This window comes from Labeo rohita, chromosome 5, assembly GCF_022985175.1.
Source record: "Labeo rohita strain BAU-BD-2019 chromosome 5, IGBB_LRoh.1.0, whole genome shotgun sequence".
NCBI lineage: Eukaryota > Metazoa > Chordata > Actinopteri > Cypriniformes > Cyprinidae > Labeo > Labeo rohita.
The window spans coordinates 11,901,990-11,922,867 of NC_066873.1; the positions used below are offsets into that span (position 1 = coordinate 11,901,990).

The 20,878-nt window shown below is 34.7% G+C and overlaps 1 protein-coding gene across 2 annotated transcripts in view; it reads left to right on the plus strand.

Annotated features, from left to right (window-relative positions):
* ap2b1 (adaptor related protein complex 2 subunit beta 1) overlaps positions 1-20,878 on the plus strand; it is a 49,783-nt gene that overhangs the window by 262 nt on the left and 28,643 nt on the right. The window contains exons 2-14 of one of the 2 annotated variants that reach the window (XM_051109475.1): positions 348-395; positions 1,193-1,298; positions 1,424-1,559; positions 3,325-3,570; positions 3,651-3,841; positions 6,287-6,508; positions 6,675-6,795; positions 7,823-7,918; positions 8,082-8,197; positions 10,223-10,388; positions 10,555-10,653; positions 10,975-11,234; positions 11,548-11,740. In XM_051109475.1, the coding sequence (XP_050965432.1) occupies positions 359-395; positions 1,193-1,298; positions 1,424-1,559; positions 3,325-3,570; positions 3,651-3,841; positions 6,287-6,508; positions 6,675-6,795; positions 7,823-7,918; positions 8,082-8,197; positions 10,223-10,388; positions 10,555-10,653; positions 10,975-11,234; positions 11,548-11,740 (1,989 nt within the window). In that variant the 5' untranslated portion in view covers positions 348-358. The remainder of the gene's footprint in view (positions 1-347; positions 396-1,192; positions 1,299-1,423; positions 1,560-3,324; positions 3,571-3,650; positions 3,842-6,286; positions 6,509-6,674; positions 6,796-7,822; positions 7,919-8,081; positions 8,198-10,222; positions 10,389-10,554; positions 10,654-10,974; positions 11,235-11,547; positions 11,741-20,878) is intronic. The other variant, XM_051109476.1, reaches the window with a different exon arrangement.

Here is a 20,878-nt window from a genome sequence, read left to right on the forward strand (position 1 = left end):
GGTCACGCCCAATTAATAAACTTAACAGTGATTAAATTAGTGAAGTACAGCTACAGATAGTAAATTTGACATATATTTTTAGTGTATGTAATCTTTTGTAGTGTAAGGCCGTGTTATTGCGTTGCTGTGTGTCCATGTAGGAAATGGTCTACATAACTGTCCCTGCTGATTTCCTGTGGAAATTGGGAATTACACACGTTTAAAATTTGTATCTGTATTTTAATGTAATCAGTATTTCCAGATGGCAACCAAGGACATTTTAAGATTCTATTGTTGCTTATGCGTTGTTAAAATGTTGAAATGTAAATAAGCTTCATGTTTTCTTTAAATGACTTCCTCCTTTTCAGAAGCTGTCAGAATGACTGACTCCAAGTATTTTACCACCAACAAAAAAGGCAAGTAAAGAGCTTAAATGTGTTAATTTAGGCTATAGGATGGTAATAGAATTTTAGAAGAAAACCCCTGAACAATTTACTCACAGTTTTATGTGATTTATTTATTTATTGTATGTTGTTTTAAATCACACGTGTTCAGTTTTAGTATTTCGTTCTAATATTAGGAGATAGTTTAGTGGTGTAAATATGGGTCCAGATATAATAAAACAATTTTATAATGAACCAAAAATTACAACAGAATTTAAATGCCAACTCCTATAAAAAATATTATTTACAATAAAACATTACTTAACGTTTAACTGTAATAATTACTACAGTATATTCAGATCCAATTATATCCTTTTGCATTATGAACCAAAGCATGCATCATTATTAATATATTGTCTGTATTCCAGAATATGTTCTGCATTGATTTAATCTTCCACTTATTTTGTAGTTTACAGAAGCTAATGAATTTAAACCGTCAGCTTTGGACAACAAAGGTTGTTTGGCAGCATATTTTGTGATTCAGAGGCTGGTTACTGTAGTCCTTCGGGAAAATGCATCTCACCTGCGAAATGTGCATAATTTTCACAGATTTTAAAAACTTAAAGGACAAGCAAATATTTAAAGAATTAGTGAGATAGTACTAAAATAGTAAACAGATATTTCTTTATAGTAAAAAGGATAATATTTTATTTGACTAAACATTGACTAAACATAAACTTTTATTCTGTTCCATAAAACTCATATCAGCATCAGTCTCTGAAATCAATCCGAGCTCAGATGAACATTAATTATATTACTCTCTGTTTCAGGTGAAATCTTTGAGCTGAAGGCTGAGCTGAACAATGAGAAGAAGGAGAAGAGGAAAGAGGCAGTGAAGAAGGTCATTGCAGCCATGACAGTGGGGAAGGATGTCAGGTGCTTAGACTGATTTGTTTATTAACATTACAGAATCAGACATGCTCTCTTATTTCCCACATTTCATAAAAATTATTATTTTGAATATAAGTGTTAGGCTAATATCTTTTTATCTGCTTCTTTAGTTCCTTGTTTCCAGATGTGGTAAACTGCATGCAGACCGATAACCTGGAGCTGAAGAAACTGGTTTACCTGTACCTTATGAACTATGCCAAGAGTCAACCTGACATGGCCATCATGGCCGTTAACAGCTTTGTCAAGGTAAGAATTGCTGTTAAAGGTTCAGTTCACTTCCAGAATCAATATTTTCTGATAGTTTACTCACCCCCATGTAATCCAAGATGTTCATGTCTTTCTGTATTTAGTCACAAAGAAATTCAAGTTTTTGAGGAAAACATTCCAGGATTTTTCTCCATATAGTGGACTTCAGTGGGGATCAACGGGTTGAAGGTCCAAATTGCAGTTTCAGTGCAGCTTCAAAGGGCTCTTCGTGATCCCACCCGAGGAAGAAGGGTCTTATCTAGCAAAACGATCGCTCATCTTCTTAGAACAATTAAAATGTAAATACTTTTTAACCACAAATGCTCGTCTTGCACCAGTCCGACCTCAAGCATTACGTAATCATGTTAAAAAGGTCATCTGTGATGGAGGTGGAAGTACTGACTCAGTGTTAAAGGAGAAGTTCTCTTCCAGACCAAAAATGTACAGATAATGTACTCACCCCCTTGTCATCCAAGATGTTTATGTCTTTCTTCAGGCGTAAAGAAATTATGTTTTTTGAGGAAAACGTTTCAGGAATTATCTCCACATAGTGGACTTCTATGGTGCCCGCGAATATGAATTTCCAAAATACAGTGCAGCTTCAAAGTTTCAGTGCAGCTTCAAAAAGATCTAAACAATCCCAGCTGAGGAATAAGGGTCTTATCTAGCAAAACAATTGGTCATTTGTTAAAAAAGTATATACTTTTTAACCCCATGTCTAGCTCTGCCGAGTTCTGTCAAAAAACTCCCATCTCATTTTCTCCTCCAACTTCAAAATCATCCTACATCGCTGTTTTACCTTTTTCTATAAAGGGTGTTTGATCGTCTTTGCACGTTCACTTTGTGAACACTTGATTTTGATGATTTTAAAGTTGGAGGAGAAAATGAGTTAGGAGTTTTTCGACATACCCTAACTGAATTGAACTGAAGTTCACGCAGAGCTAGACAAAACGAGCATTTGAGGTAAAAAAGTATATCAGTTTTTATTTTTTGTTTTTTAGAAAATGACCAAATGACCTTTATTCCTTGGCTGGGATCATTTAGAGCCCCTTGAAGCTGCATTTAAACTGCATTTTGGAAGTGCAAACTCGTGGGCACAATTTAAGTCCACTATATATAATTCCTGAAATGATTTCCTTAAAAAACATAATTTCTTTACAACTGAAAAAAGAAAGACATGAACATTTTGGGTGACAATGGGGTGAGTACATTATCTGTAAATTTTTGTTATGGAAGTGAGATTTTTTGCCCTACCCTACCTTTTTGAACCGCAGTACACAGAAATAGAGCTAACTGCGTGTGACCTTTCCACTGTGATATACATAATACATAATGCGTGAAGTTGTGGACATGGAGCTAGTGTAAGATTAACATTAGTGGTTAAAAAGTATATGCATTTTAATTTTATTTGAGAAAATTACCGATCGTTTTGCTAGATAAGACTCTTATTCCTCGACTGGGATCATGTAGAGCTCTTAGAGGCTGCAATGAAACTGCACTTCGGACCTTTAACCTGTTGATCCCCTTTGAAGTCCACTATATAGAGAAAAATCCTGAAATTTTTTTCCTCAAAAACCTTAATTTCTTGTCAACTGAAGATAAAAAGAGATGAACATCTTGGATCACATGGGGGTGATTAATTATTAGGAATTTATTATTCTGGAAGTGAACCTATCATATTCAGGCATCAGTGTCCTTTACTTGGAATTTTCACTTTTGTAAAATTCTGCCAGGAGGTCTGAAGTTGTTCTTTCTTTTTATTTAGGACTGTGAGGATCCCAACCCTTTGATCCGAGCTCTGGCTGTGCGTACAATGGGCTGTATCCGCGTGGACAAGATCACTGAGTACTTGTGCGAGCCTCTGCGAAAGTGTCTGAAGGATGAAGACCCCTATGTGAGGAAGACCGCAGCAGTGTGTGTGGCTAAACTGCATGACATCAACGCCCAGATGGTGGAGGACCAGGGCTTCCTGGATTCTCTCAGGGACCTCATCGCTGACTCCAACCCCATGGTTAGATACTTTTGATCTTATTGTTCTGAAAGCATACTCCTCCGTTCACAACACTTTACTAATATCTGATTTTCACGTAGGTTGTGGCAAATGCAGTTGCTGCTCTGTCTGAGATCAGCGAGTCTCACCCCAACAGCAACCTTCTGGACCTGAACCCTCAGAACATCAATAAGCTCCTGACGGCCCTCAATGAATGCACTGAGTGGGGCCAGATCTTCATCCTGGACTGTCTTTCTAACTACAACCCCAAAGATGAGCGTGAGGCCCAGAGGTGAGAGGATAATAAATAAGTTTTGAATCTTTTAGCCAAGGCTGTTTTATTTATATAGCACAATTTTCATACCTAGTTGAAATTTTACATAGGCACGATATAGATAAAAAAAGTAAATGCAGTTTTTTTTTTTTTTTTTTTTTTTTTTGATAATTTTTTTTCTGGTTTGTAGGGCTTCACAATTTGGCCAAAATTGTGATTATAGCCAATCAGTATGACTATTAAATGATGGTATTTGGTATTATTAATACTGATATAATTATATTATTTATTTATTATTATTTATTATTTTTACTATCAAATAAAACATTAAAATTACTAAATACAAACAGAAATACTAAATGATTCTTGTAAAATTTGACTATAAAATAAAATAGTGTTAAAATATTTAAATCATTTATTTCACAGTACAAATGTAAACCTGCAGTACTAATATTTATTAGTAAAAATGCATGTAAAAAATGCAATGCATAGTGCTTAGTTAGAGGCTGTAAAGGCATATATCTTTAGACCATTTAGATGTAAATGTGGTAATCAGCATCTAAAATCTTATGAAACCTGGTCTTTTTAATAGAAAAATTGCAGGTTTTCCAACCTGAAGTGGATTAGCAACAGTAAGAAGCCAGTGTTGTCTGCTTTGACAGGTTGAGCTCAGACATGTCAGGGCAATTTTCTAGCTGGTAAATGTCAACAAGCTGATTCTTGTAGTTGTGATTTTCAAAGAAGATTATTTCATATACCAGGCATATAATAACATTACTGTTTATTTTTAGATTGAAAATAGAACAGGATTGAAAATAATTAGTGCTACATTAGAGTGAGCTGTATGTTATCATTAATTTAATTGCCTCACAGGCTTATTTCAAGGTGTTTCATTAGAGCAGAGATTTGATTTACATGGTAGTTGCTTCCCTTTTCAGACTGTTAGAGATAAACAGATTTTTTTGGGAGATAAGCTCCTCCGTGAAAATGGAAACTTGCTTTAGCTGTTGCGCTTCTTTGAGTCTATTCATAGAATTCATACAGTTTATATGGCAGCATGAAGAATTGTTCAGTGCAGGACATACGAAGTGCTTATGAATTGCTGCATAGATTATAACAAGAAAATTCATAGAAAGTTCAGACATGAGAAAATCAAATCAAGGATTTGGTTTTTAATGCAGGGATTGATTTAATCAGATGTCTTAATGTTTGCCGATTGTTTCTTGTGATACTCATATGTCAATTTTATTAGTATGGCTGAAATCACATGGTGTAATGTGGTATGTAAATGTGCTCAAAATGTCAAAAGAAAGTAACATAAAGACTAAAAAAAATAGGATCCAGGACAGAACTTTGAGGTACCCCGCATTTCCATTCTGCCCCTATGATTTTCGCAATGTGGAAAACGCACATGGAATTGCAGAAACCAGTCATAATGTAATTTACTGCACTTACATGATAAAGTGATATGGACTAGTGTCTGTGAATATTAAGCCAAAAAATACTAATCAAACTTATGTGTGAATGAATTGCACAGATGTGCGGTTTCGTTTACTACACACATACTGACGCGCACGTGACACTTGTGTTTTCAGCCTCTGCCATGAGCGCATAAACACATTAACATAATACTTTGTGAGCATTTTGCCATTTCTTTTGAGAAAAACTATCATCATATCATATGCGAACAGAAAGTTAAAGGTCTTGACAGCAGCCCCTCAAAATAAAAATCTGGTTTAACTTGAAGAAACTGTGGCAGAAATATATAACTTAATGTAATGATAGTACTACTACTACCAATAAAATTATTTAAAAAAATATTTAAGGAATATTTACTAGAAAATATATTTACCGGATTTTATTTACCAGAAAAAATGTAAATAAGTACATTTAAGTAATTATATATATATATTATTATATATATATATATATTTTTTATAATATCAATTAATTTGAGATGCTTTTGATTATTAAAATGGAATCCAGAAATGAATGGAAAACACAGAATTTGGTAAAAATATTTTTTGAATTTCATAGGGCCTTAAAATGTCATTTTTGTTAAACTTTTAATAAATTGTTGTATTTTGTGTAGGTTTCATGATTTTGGTTAATTGGACATACTTTTTGATTAATAATTTTTTATTTAACCATCAAAACAGAAAAAAACTGAATCAAGACATTTAAATGGAATTTGGAAAAAAAAAGAATTTGTAGACAAAGTAGGGCCCTAATTATGCTCCATTCTATGCCAACTTTAGTGAAATATTTTGAAATCAGCAAAATCCAAAGATGAAAAACTTTAATCTATTTGTAGCAGGGTTAATAGGAGGTTTGTTCTCCATGTTCATTTTAATGATGAACAGTTTTGGCAGGAGGTACTTCAGTATTGTGAAAATATATCAAAATATATTTTTTTCCCCTGAAAGTAAATCTTTCTGAACTCCCTCTTTCTGTCTCTTTCAGTATCTGCGAGCGTGTGACCCCACGTCTCTCTCACGCTAATTCGGCTGTGGTGCTGTCAGCAGTGAAGGTACTGATGAAGTTTCTGGAGCTCCTGCCTAAAGACTCCGATTACTACAACACTCTTCTGAAGAAGCTCTCTCCTCCCCTCGTCACGCTGCTCTCTGGGGAACCCGAGGTCCAATATGTGGCCTTGAGGAACATCAACCTTATTGTGCAGAAACGGTTAGACTGCAGTCCCTATTACCACTAGTTGTGTTAATCACTCAGTGTCAGTACACGTGCACATTCTGTATTGCCACTAGATGGCATTATTGTCCAGTTGTCTGTTCGCTCAGCAATTCTAAATGCTTTGACCGAGTCTCAAACAGTGATCTCTCTCTACCTGCAGGCCTGAGATTTTGAAGCAAGAGATCAAAGTGTTCTTTGTCAAGTACAATGACCCCATCTACGTCAAACTGGAGAAACTGGACATCATGATTCGCCTGGCTTCTCATGCCAACATTGCTCAGGTATTTCAAACGATGTTTGACTGTTAGATTTAAAGAATGTTTACAGGATATTCAACAAGAACACAGTGCATCACATGATTATCGTCATGATCTAAAGTAAACAATGCAAGTTTGGGCATTTAATAATCTGTAGTTTTGTAGTTGCAAAAGAAATCATACACATTATTTATCTTGTTGTTATTGCTTTCCGTTTGTATGCACTAGGCAGAGGCAACTGGCTAATCCAGGGCTTTAAATGTTTTAAATATTAGAGGTATTCTCTAATTATAACTCTAATTAAAGCTGCATTAATAACATCATTATCTTCAATGAATTTTTGCTGTCATTTATGTAAATAGAGAGATCACAGTCTCTCTCTGATAGATCCACGCAGTCCCAAATTCCTGTGATGTTAGCAAAAAATAAATAAATCAACAGTTATTTTAAATAAAAAATTAATTTTACAAATGAACATTACATAACACTGCAAAATTAATGAATGTATGAATAGGCTGTTATTTGATTGTCATTTTTGTATAAGTATGCATACAAAATACTTAAATGTGTGCACTTTCTATACTTTCCAATTGTGCAGTTTGAACTGCAAAGATAAAAAAATTCAGCTTCAGTAGAGCTGCATTGTCGATTTGTCCTTCTAATGACACATTACTCCAAAATGTGCCTAAAAGGAATATGGTCCCCCTTCAGTGACGGTTTGTCATTGTTTTTAGCCCGTCAAGCTCTAAGCTGCCTGTAAAATGACAGCTGTGCTTACACTGCGTCTGACAACAAATAGCTTTATTACATTTTATTCTAATGTGTCTTTTTTCTGTTTTTCATTTACTTATAAATAAGTCATTTAGCTATTTATCCCATACATGTCCATTTGTTAGATGCAAACATCAGACTCTTTCCAAACTTTTCCACCCAAGCTTATAACCTTGTGAGAGACAGTTATCCATTCCCTGTTTTTTCTTTTGTGGAGGTTATTCAGCCTTTCATTTCAGTTTCTTTAGAAATCCATTAAAAATTATGTTGTTTTCTGTAGGTACTGGCTGAACTGAAAGAGTATGCCACTGAAGTGGATGTAGACTTTGTTCGGAAAGCCGTTCGAGCCATCGGCCGATGTGCCATCAAAGTGGAGGTATGTCTTGCCTCATTATTCAGTCCTATATATCTGTTTGTATGTCACCTCGTTCCATAGAGAAATGTCCTTATTGCTTTTTCATGATTCAAGCGCTGTAGTGCTGTGATGAGTTTCATCATTGTGACTTGTGACATGTTTTCTTTTGTATTTGTGTGTACAGCAATCAGCTGAGCGCTGTGTTAGTACCCTGCTGGACCTCATCCAAACTAAAGTCAATTACGTCGTGCAAGAGGCCATTGTGGTCATCAGGGACATCTTCCGCAAATACCCCAACAAGTCAGTTTACAGCACTCATCTCAACTATTTTTATTGAAACTTTTTATTACTGAATGAAATCGCGCTTGTCTCTTCCACCACTTGGGATTTATTTTTTTCATTGAGCTTGTATTCTATGGAAGCCCATTTCCGCCACTAAATAAAAAATAAAAAAAGGTAATTGCGACCTTTTATCTCTCAATTCTGACTTTTTTCTTGCAGCTGCGAGTTTACATCTAGCAATTCTGACTTTTTTTCTCAGAATTGTGAGATGCAACCTCGCAATTGCGAGTTATGAAGTCAGAATTGCGAGATATAAACTCACAAATCAGACTTTTTTTTCTCAGAATTGCGTGATATAAACTTGCAACTGAGACAGACTCAGTTCTGAGAAATATAATCACAGTTCTGTCATATTCTGACTTTTTTTCTCAGAATTGCGGGTTTATATCTTGCTATTCTGACTTTATAACACGCAGTTGCGAGTCAAGTCAGAACTGGGAGATATGAATTGACAATTTTGAACATATCAATATTTTTTTTCCCTCAAAATTGGACTTTATAACAATTGCGTGTTTATATCTCACAAAAAAAGTCATAATTGCGAGATATAAACTTGCAAATCTGACCTTTTTTCTCAGAATTGCGTGATATAAACTTGCAATTGCGAGTTATAAAATCAGAATTGCGAGACAAAACTTTGAGAAAATCATATTCTGACTTTTCTTAGAATTGTGTATATATCAGAATTGTGACTTTTTCAGAGCGTTTTGAGTTTATATCTTGGAATTCTGAATATAAACCCCATTATTCTGAGAACATATCAATCTTTCTTTCCCCTCAAAATTGAATTTTATAACTCGCAATTTTGAGTTTATATCTCACAAAAAAAGTCAGAATTTCGAGATATAAACTTGCAATTGAAAAAAAAATGTCAGAATTGTGAGATACAAATATGCAAATCTGACTTTTTTTCTCAGAATTGTGCAGTATAAATTAGCAATTGTGTAAAAAAAGTCAGAATTGCAAGAAATAAACCTGCAAATCTGACTTTTTTCAGAATTATGTGATATAAACATGCAGTTGTGAGTTATAAAGTCAGAATTGTGAGAGGAAAAAAAAGTTGCAATTCTGAGAAAATCATGTTCTGACTTTTTTTCTCAGAATTGTTTATATCTCGTTATTGTGACTTTTTTCTCAGAATTGCGATTTTATATCTTGCAATTCTGATTTTATGACACACAATTGTGAGTCAAGTCAGAATTGGAAGATATAAACCCACAATTCTGAGAACATATCAGTCTTTTTCCGCCTCACAATTGGACTTTATAACATGCAATTGCGAGTTTATATCTCACAAAAAAAGTCAGAATTGTGAAATATAAACTTGCTATTCTGACTTTTTTCTCAGAATTGTGTGATATAAACTCGTAACTGTGAGAATAAGACAGAATTGCGAGATATAAACTTGCAAATTTGAGAAATTAAGTCGCAATTCTGAGAAATAATTCTGACTTTTTTTCAGAATTGTTTATATCTCGCGATTGTGAGTTTTTTTCTCAGAATTGTGAGTTTATATCTTGCAATTCTGACTTCATAACACGCAATTGCGAATCAAGTCAGAATTGTGAGATATGCACTCAATTTAAGAACATATGAGTCTTTTTTCCCATTCAAAATTGGACTTCATAACTTACAATTGCGAGTTTATATCTAAAATAAAAAATTTGTGAAATATGTGAAATGTGAAATAAAAAGTCTCATTTTTTTTTATGCAGTATTTTTTATTCCGTGACAGTATTTTTTTCATGTTCGGTAACGAATGCATTCTGTGCTCCCTTCGAAATTAGCATTATTAAGCAACCTCCTATTTGGAGCAGCCTTTATTTGTGAAGCCCTCCTGTGATACTTAAAATGCAATGTATGCATCTCAGTAGGTTTTGAAAAGGAGTATATATTAGATTGTTTATCTAAAAAAATATGTCCGTAGGATGAAAGAACACATAACTAAAGGGCAGCTGAAACACCTCTCTGTTTTCTGCGCAGGTATGAGAGCATAATTGCCACTCTGTGTGAAAACCTGGACTCTCTGGATGAACCAGACGCTCGAGCTGCCATGATATGGATTGTGGGCGAGTATGCAGAGCGTATCGACAATGCGGATGAGCTCTTGGAGAGTTTCCTTGAGGGCTTCCATGATGAAAGCACTCAGGTTTGATATTGTTTATTGTTTTTTGTTTTAGCTTGATTTGGTTTGGTGTATTTTGTTTGGTTTAGTGTTCTTTTTTTCCATTGTGGTGTTTATTCTTTTGTATAAAGTACGTAGTTTGTTTAAAAGCAGGGATCTGATTTGGTATCCACTGCATTGTTGCTTTCAGGTCCAGTTGACTCTGCTGACAGCAATAGTGAAGCTGTTCCTGAAGAAGCCCTCAGAGACTCAGGAGTTAGTTCAGCAAGTGCTCAGTCTGGCCACTCAGGTGAGATGATGAAGATGTGTTTTTAATGTGGGCATTAAAAACCATATTGTGACTTGATATTAACAAATGGCACAAAAATACAGTTAGCAAATGCTTGCACGCTGTATCTGCATCTATTTGTAATGAAAGACAATTGCAAACTTATGCTCATTGCATGCAGCGTTGTTTTTCCATCAGCATCAGTACACATTCATATCATAAATATTACATTCACATGCAGATGATGGATAATAGTGTCGCATCTCAGAAGGAGCTCAGTGTCTGGCTGTCAGTGTCAAGTTTTAATTTCCATTCACACGGTTCTTTTTTTCATCTCCTCAGGACTCTGATAACCCTGACCTGCGTGATCGCGGCTACATCTACTGGCGTCTTCTGTCCACTGATCCTGTGACCGCTAAAGAGGTTGTGCTGTCTGAGAAGCCTTTGATTTCAGAGGAAACAGACCTGATCGAGCCCACCCTGTTGGATGAGCTCATCTGCCACATTGGCTCGCTGGCCTCCGTCTACCACAAACCCCCCAATGCCTTTGTGGAAGGAAGCCACGGCATTCACCGCAAACATCTGCCCATCCAGCACGGCAGGTACTAAGGCGGCTAAACCTGAATATTTCATTAGTTAAAAATCTGTTTGTGAGTGTGTTTAAAAAGTCGAATAATCGCAAAGAAATCAAGTCACGTTAAAGATCTGGCATCCCTGTTATTTGTTTGATTACTATGTGTGATTCTATGTTTTTCAAAAAGGATGTCTGAATCAGTCTCAGTCAAATAATACAATGGGGGACTCATCGAAAGTAGTGCCACACAGAACCTACTTTATCCTCTTTCCACTAGAACAATGAAGAATTCTTTGTTCACTTGGTGTTACCCATCAGTGTGTATCATCATTCTTTTGTAGTATCGACACCGGGGAGAGTCCAGTCAGTGCCGGCCCGGCTGCTTCTATCGATCAGCCCCAAGTTATTCCATCTCAGGGTGACCTTCTGGGAGACCTTCTTAATCTGGACCTCGGTCCCCCTGTCAACGTGCCACAGGGGTCTTCCATGCAGATTGGCGCAGTGGATCTTCTCGGAGGTGGTCTTGACAGTTTGGTGCGTGTTCTTATCTTATCTGTTTCTGTTGGTGGTTTTTAGAATTGTGTATATTTTCTAACACCCTTATTTGAACTATTCACGGTGATAACCATACTTTCCACCAAAGTACCAAAGTTACTTCAGTTACTATAGTAAAACAATGAACTCCATTATTTTTTATATATATAAATATATATATATATATATATATATATATATATATATATATTTTTTTTTTTAGTGTTTTTGTCTTGTTTTCACTACTAATATATATATATATATATATATATATATATATATGTATGTATGTACATAATTTTATATATTTTAATGTAATTTATGTGATTTATTTTAAGAATGTTTAGTTTTTGGAAGGGAGCAACAAGACAAAAGTAATTTGTCAAGGTTTTACAGCAATAACATGCACTATAGTAGCTATGGTATTTTGGCAGAAACCATGTTTGCTTAATTTTTCTTAAAACAGTAGAAATTTTAGTCAATTTTCTTTACATTTTTGGTCATGATGTGTGCAGATCTCAGTGTTTATGCTTTCTAAAAGGACAGTAAATTGAGCATGCTGATAAATCTAAACATTCACAAAATATTCCATACAATTTTTTAAATATTTCCATTTAATTTTAACATTTATTAATACTTCATTTTAAGGTGTAGTTACATGTTACAAGTACTTTCTATAGTAATATAAATAGTCAATTATGTATAATTACATGTAAATAAGCCTAAACATAACCCGGTAGCACTTTGTTTTACAGTTCTGTTTTACATGTACATATTATGTACTTATTATATTGATTACAATACCTGGGTAATAACTAGGTACTAACCCTAAACTTAACCCTAACTAAAGTTAACCCTAACAATTGTAGTTACCTTACATTACCTACACTGTAAAAAAAAATCCATAAAATGTACGGTAAAAAGATTTACTGTAAAAATTATGGGAGCAATATTTTAGTTTTTATAGATTTAACTTTAAATTTACATTTAAAAAAACGGACATAATATTAATATTAACCAAGTGAAGTTCTGAAATCTGTTTAGTATCTTTGTAATACTCTGATAACTACCAAAAGCAGGTGGTGATGAGAAAGTCACTTGATGAATCGAAGTTCATCACAAGCCACTTGCTGAAAAAGAAAATGCTAATATATATAGATAATATACATGTCATTTGCACAAATACTAAACATTATCATGGTAACACATTTGATACTGTAATAATGCAATAAACATTCATTTAACAACATACAACCCCAATAAGGGCATACAACCCTGTTACAACATGTAACATACAACTCTAATGGCTACAACTGGTAAGAAAAAAACTACAAGGAAACATTATTTCAATGGAAAAACATCAAATGTGGAATGTAACACATGGAGTTCCGTGAATGTCAATATATGTTTTTTTTCACTGTAAATTATGTTTTTTTTTTCCTTTCTAAAAAACTGTATTTTACCTACTCTTAACCAATTAATAGGTTTTTACTGTAGCATTTTTACTGTCTTTTACCTTTAAAATCACAATCATTTTTTACGGTGGTTACTTTCTTAGTACTCTCTTTGTACTATAGTAACTGTGGTGTTTTGGCAAAAACTGTTTACTTAATTTCAAAATATAAAGGGAGTGCTTTTTTTGACAAAACAGTGGAACTATTTGTGACCCTGGACCACAAAACCAGTCTTAAGTAGCACAGGTATGTTTGTAGCAGTAGCCAAAAATACATTGTATTGATCAAAATGATAAATTTTTCTTTTATGCCAGAAATCATTAGGATATTAAGTAAAAATCATGTCCCATGAAGATATTTTGTAAATTTGCTACCGTAAATATAACAAAACTTAATGATTAGAAATATGCATTGCTAGAAATTTCATTTGGACAGCTTTAAAGAAGATTTTCTCAGGATTTTTTTCTCTGTATTTTTTTTTTGCGCCCTCAGGTTCCAGATTTTCAAATAGTTGCTAATCTCAGCCAATTATTGTCCTATCCTAACAAACCATACATCGATAAAAAGCTTATTTATTCAGCTTTCAGATGGTGTATAAATCTCAATTTCAAAAAACTGACCCTTATAATTGGTTTTGTGGACCAGAGTCACATTTTAACATTTTAGTCAATCATTTTTCAGTGATTTTATTTTTTCAATAATTATACATTTAATAGGTTTTGTAATTATATTGCATTTAGAGTGAGCTGAAATTTGAAATTCAGCAGGATTTACCACAATCATGTCCTCAGATGTACCCATGTAGCTGTTTTTAGAGTGACCAGTGTTTTCTTTCAAGTTCCCTACTTTCTCTGGAGCTTGTGCTCAGCCTGGATGTTCACTGGTGCAGGTGTGGTTTAGAGGTTTTAGGGCACTCCACTCAGCATGAGATGATTGCAGCAGTATATTTCACATTTGAGCGATAACCGCACTTGTTACCATGGCCACCATGTCTTACAAGCTTCTGCCTGATGACAATGAGCAGCAAAGTGAAGACTCGCAGGGTGAGACAGCAGCGAGGTCAGCGCTTCTTAACTGGAATGTGAATGCATAAGCGCTCTGACTTCCAATCAAGTGCTCATCATTTATTGACACAGTGTTGAATGCTGCACAGTACTGCAAATCCAAACTTGAATCATAATGTTGGAAACTGAAGGATGATCGTGACTATTTATAATGCAAAGGATTTCCTTGCTCTTTTGATATTAGAGTTGTACTATGGAGACATACAGTGGGTCCAGAAGTCTCAGTCTAGCATGCCTGTCCTTTTAAAATGACATGCTGCAGAATAATGGAATGTGGCCCCTTTAATATTGTTTGAGCATTGGTTGTGGCGTAGCTGCAGGACCAGCATGTGTTGAAGTGGAGAGGCTGTGGTATATGAAGTGTTCTGACTCTGTTTGAGAGCTCAGAAGTGTTATGTCATACCAGCCACAGGCCCTGCCCTCCTAAACCCAGTGCAACCACAGCACCAGAACCCCAGGGCTGAATGTCTTTCCGCCTTTTGCACAGTCACCAACCCACACAAAATCTTCAGCTCAAAACACACGTACACAGTTCTTGAGGGGAGTAAAGAGAAGATTTACATTTTTGGTCAGGATGTGTGTAAATCTCAACGTTCATTCTCTCTGAAAGGACAGAGTAAATTGAACACGCTGAGAAATATTTATGATAACACTTCAGTTTACGGAGTAGTTACAGTTGAGGTCAAAAGTTTATATACATCTTGCAGAATCTGCAAGAAATGTTTTGTTTTTTTTTTACCAAAATAAGAGGGATTATACAAAATATATGGTATCTTTTATTTAGTACTGATCTGAATAAGATATTTCACATAAAAGGCATTGACATATAGTCCACTAGAGAAAATAATACTTGAATTTATAAAAATGACCCTCTTCAAAAGTTTACATACACTTGATTCTTAATACTGTGTTGTTACTTGAATGATCCACAGCTGTTTTTTTTTTTTGTGTAGTTATAGTTGTTCATAAGTTCCTTGTTTGCCCTGAACAGTTAAACTGCCTGCTGTTCTCAAAAAAATACTTCAGGTCTCACAAATTCTTTGGTTTTTCAGCATTTTTGTGCATTTGAACCTTTTCCAACAATAACTGTGTGATTTTGAGATCCATCTTTTCACACTGAGGTCAACTGAGGGACTATTATTTTCTCTTGTGGACTAAATATATTTTATGTTAAATGTTTTATTTAGGTCAGTACTAAAAAAAAATAACATGCATTGTGTATGATCTCTCTTATTTTGGTAAAATAATTTTTCAGGTTCTGCAAAGTGTATGTAAACTTTTGACCTTAGTTGTACATGTTGCATGTATTTACAATAGTAATAACAGTAAATTATGTATAATTACAAGTACATAACCCTAAACTTCACAAGGTACCACTTTAATTTACAGTCTTGTTCCACATGTACAGTTTATGTAGTGGTTACAATAACTGGTTAATAACTAGGTACTAACCCTGAGCGTACCCCTAAACTTAAACTTTACCCTAACCCATGTAGTTACCTTATGCTACCCAAGTACATTGGAAGTACATGTACTTTAAAATAAAGTGCAACCTTTAACCCCTATAGTAAGTATTATGTACTTATTTGTGTACTAGGTCAACCCAGTATCATAATTTATGTCATGTGGAACAAGTGAAGATATTGTACTGAATGTTTAAGCTGCTCTATATACTGAAACACAATTAATTTGCAGACTAAAAATTGCTAGTAAACTTCACAAAATATGGCAACTAATTTTTAAAAAAATAATGAATTCAATATGAAATTTTAAATTAAAAAGACTAAAATAGTATTTTCTTGTAACACATACTCCAGTAATCTTTGAAAAATCATTTTTACAGTGAATGATGGCTTTTTAGCTTTAAACATTAAATATTAAAAGACCAGCACGCTGTAATTTTTGCTTCCAAAGAATTATATTTTAATGAATTGCAATGTTTCGGCCACAAGCAATCTTCATCAGGCTTTGAATTGAGAGTCTTAAAAATGAACCATTTTACATTTGTTCAGCAAAATACCTTCTTTTGTGCTCCACTAAAGAAAATTGTACTGTCTGGAATGACACGAGGGTGAATAAATGATGACAGAAATTTCATTTTTGGGTAATCTGTCCCTTTAATGAATATTCTGGGAAATATTGTGTGGAAATGCCAGGATCTTCACATCCAGAAACAATTTGTTCATTTCTATTTTTTTCCTGGAGCCACAAAAGGCCTATTTCCTCCTCCATGTGAATAATTGGATTTGTCAAGCAGGCTTCTTGCAGGCATCTCCAGCAGGGCACATGTGAAGCATTTATATCTGGGCAGCGCAGGTGCTGCCCCTCAGTGCAATCTTCTCCCAAATTGGAGGAGTTACTGTGTCACAGCTTTGCACGGGTGCTCTGAACAAACCAGGATAGATTCACATGCCACTTACTGTGTGAAGATGCTGTTCTAGCTCAGGCTGTGCTGAACAGCGTAGTAAGGAAAGCTGTTGTGATCATGTCTCTAGACTAGTGATACTATACTCATAATTGAGTTTCACTGCTCAATGATACTCCTGATAAACCATTCCTCTGTCAAATGACAAAACGCAGGTTGTAAGACTGGAGATGTGCTACAGCCAGCAGTTAAATCAGTATTTGGAGTTGAGAAAAGTTGAGATGCTGGTTCTTGTGGCCCAGGCAAGATATGAAATGGGATAAGAACCTGGATTAAAGGAGACATATCATAAAAAAAGACTTTTTCCGTGTTTAAGTACTATAAACGGGTCCCCGGTGTATCTACCAACTCAGAAAATGTGCCTCAGAGCAAAACAGCCTCAGAGGAGACAAGCCTAATATAAACATGCAATTTCTTTCCCCGCTGTTTACCTTCACAGACGTAACTGACTGTTTTTGTAACTCATTTGTGTTTGTAACATGAACAGTGTTTATTTGACAGATTGAGCGCAATAAGACATGAAAGAGTTCATTTTTTACGCTTTCTGTGTGTGTGCTTCAGATATGTGCGCTCATAAAACCCTATATCAGAAGTTTAAACTAATATGTCTTTAAAACCGATGATACGGACATCAGCCCGTTCAATTACGCTATTGCAGATGGAATGAGAATAGAAGGTGTTATTATTGTAATATTATGCACTTTGTACTGCAATGTTTTCTAATGCTGAAAAGGCGTGGACACACTTATTTTTGTGCCTGACATTATTGAATATGCATTTGTAGGAGTTTATTTTTCAGACGTGAGATTTATGGGAGGAGAGTATTAAAATACATCACACAATGCGCTTTACTAATGTTTGCACTCATCAAATTACTGGCATTTGCGCCATTATTTAACGCCCAAATGCACTTGAAATGGCTGAAATTGTTGCTAGGAGGAGAAACCACAGAGAACAGAGAGCATGTGGTAGAAGGGAGAGGATTTTTCCACATGTATTCATTTATTTGAAATGCCAGAAGGACACATTATCCGAAGATATCATTTACCAAGCCATGTTATATTTAATTTGCTTCAGGAAATAAAAGACCACTTGGGAACCCTCAATTAGGAGTCAAGCAATTACAGGTCTATCAAAACTTCTAGCAAGCCTTCATTTTTTTTAGCCTCCAGTACTTTTCAACGTACTGTAGCTTCTTTATTTCTTTATTCCTTATTTGCGACTATGCTAATTTTTTCAAGAAAAAAATCTTTATATTATTAATGTTGAGTACAGTTCTGCTGCTTAATAATTCTGTGCAAACCATGACGCTTTTTTTTTTTAGGATTCTTTAATGAATAGAAAGTTCAAATGAACTGCATTTATTTGAAGTAGAAATCATCATGGTTGCTTTTGCTGTCACTGTTGATCAGTTTAATTTAAATGTAACTATGTTTCTGTTACATAAAAGCATTAATTTCTTAAAAGCAAATCTCACTGACCCCAAACTTTGAAATGGTAGTGTTTTATAATAATATTATATAAGTTCTGTTTAGCAGTTGTGCTTTAGTTGGCATGCTGTGTTTTAGCTGTTCGGCAGTTTGCACAGTACAGTAAAACTGCTCTATACAGGAGAGGTCTTTAAATTCATCCCCCATAAAGCAATGCCACTACAGCCATTCAGACAGACGTCCTTGGCCATTGCCTTATATTAATGAGTTTCCTGCTACAGTTTGAAGTTGGCAAAACTTGTAAAACCTGTCAATAGATGCATTCTGCTCTTATCCGTTCTATTCCTTCTATCTCTTTTTTAAGCACAAGAATATGTTTTATGCAAACAGTAGGGATGTAACGGTATCATCAATATCATGGTATCGCGATGGCAAAACTTTCTCTATATCATTGTGATTACATGACGATATGAAACGATAGGTCTTCCGGACTAAAAGTATCATTTTTTTTAAATGTATTTCAACTTCTCTAACATAAAAGGTCTTTAGAGTTGTGTTTTGGGCCATTATGCTTTACCACAGCATCTGTCAAACAAACTAAAACTGAAAGCACAATATGACATTATCCCTTCATCAAATCTGTTTTCACTGCATGTTTCAAAGCAAAGCACGCACGTCATTCAGGCAATCAGCTTGTGATCCGGTGTTTTCTGCGCCTCTGAACGGCTCTGTTCACAGTGAATGCAGTGAAATCGTTTAATGCGCATGTTTGGGAAAGCAACCGCCACCAGTTATGCTTGATTTTCATGGCGGATGAAAACAGCATTTCACTAGATTTGTAGGAAGATGCATTTTTGTAAGCCCGTTTTCACTGAAGCTGGAGTTTCCTTCAAAATAAAAGCTCTACTGTTGTTTCTGTCAAAATAAAAGCTTAAAAGTGCAGTATGAATTGCTGACAGTTTGAGGTTTAAATGGGTAACGTTACTACAGTCCAAATTCAAAATGTCTCTTTCAAATGTAGAAATTAGGAAAATAGTATTGTAATTTCCCTACTGTATTGTGAAGCAAAATAATATACCTATTAAATTTTCATTTTCATTTATCTTACAGTGCAATTGTTTTACAATATTACAATATGTTTACAATATTCTGATTTCTTTGGTTTCCTAAAACATCAGTGTGAATATAATTTTGACTGAGGCAGTATATCACAAATAAAAAGAGGGCTGAGTCCCCTTTAAAGTTCAGGTACAACTCAGTTCACTGACTTTATCACTGACTGAAGTTTTCTTTGTTAAGAGTATGGTTTGAAGCTCTTAATTTTAAACTCTCAAAGTGCATTACATGAATTTAACTTTAAAATGCACAAATTTTCATTTTTTTCCAAGTCTTTGTTTGTCTTTTTTTGTTTAAATATTGTATCATGAGATTTTGCTATTGTTACACCCCTGGTAAACAGCCCTTAACAAACATGATAGATAAACTTGAGACCTAATATTCAGAACTGCTTTGAGGCCGATGGCCCAGCTAGTCACTCAGGCAACTCATGATTAATTGATTTAGAAAAAAAATATATAGTTTTGCATATCCTTAGTTGAGACTATTGTGTACTATATCCATGTTTTCACTAGAACACACACACAAAGAAAGTATTTGTCAAAAATGAAATATGGCGTAATTAGAGGTTGACCAATGTATCGGTTTTGCCGATTAATCGGCACCGATAGTTGATTGGCGGAACTATCGATTATCGGCAAAAATCCATGCCGATAGTTTTTTTCCGGGTTGGGTCTGTTGCTGGAGCGGCTGAGAAGGTTGTCACTATACAGCAAAGTCCCTATAGTCTTTGTTATACAGCACAAGAGCGGCCTGTAGTGGCCGAAATCTCTGACAGCACATGCTGTTTGTTTAGACACGTGACACTGCGCGCTGCACAGAGCGGGACACTTCAGACATCGACAGCGAAATGGTGTGTACACTCTTAAAAATAAAGGTGCTTTAAAAGGTTCTTCAAGCAATGCCATAGAAGAACCATTTTTGGTTCCGCAAAGTACCATTCAGTCAAAGGTTCTTTAAAGAACCATCTCTTTCTTACCTTTTTATAATCTGAAGATCATTTTTCGCCACAAAGAACCTTTTGTGAAACGGAAAGGTTCTTCAGATGTTAAAGGTTCTTTATGGAACCATTCAGACAAAAAATGTTCCTCTATGACATGGTGAAGCACCTTTTTTTTTTTTTTTTTTTTTTTTTTTTTTTTTTTTTTTTACAGTACAGTATACTTTAGTGCATGTTTTTTATGTCATTACTAAGCGATGAATTTGTTGACTAGAGAAAGGACAGCAGTATACGTTTGCCAGTGTGTGTGATAGCGGATAGCTGTGAGTTCTTCTAGACGCAGTGCTGCACTTTTGCCCGGTGTGTGACTAACATATTTTTATATTTTGATTAGATAACCACAAATGTTCTAAAATAGAAGCAATTAAATTGTGAAAGTACACAATATCCATATGTATGCAATTTTCAATATTGTGGCCTTTGTGTAGGTATTTAGCTTGATTGTTGATGTAATGGTAGCAGTTTACAATGAGTCCATTTGTAACATTAAGATTGATTAGGATTGAGCTGTAGAATAGAAGTATTGTTCCTTGTTAGAGTGTGTTAATTTCAGCATTTACTGATATATTTAAAAAAAATAGTTGCTTTTGTTAACATTAATGAACAATGAACTAACTGTAATGATCAATATGTAATTAATATTCATATT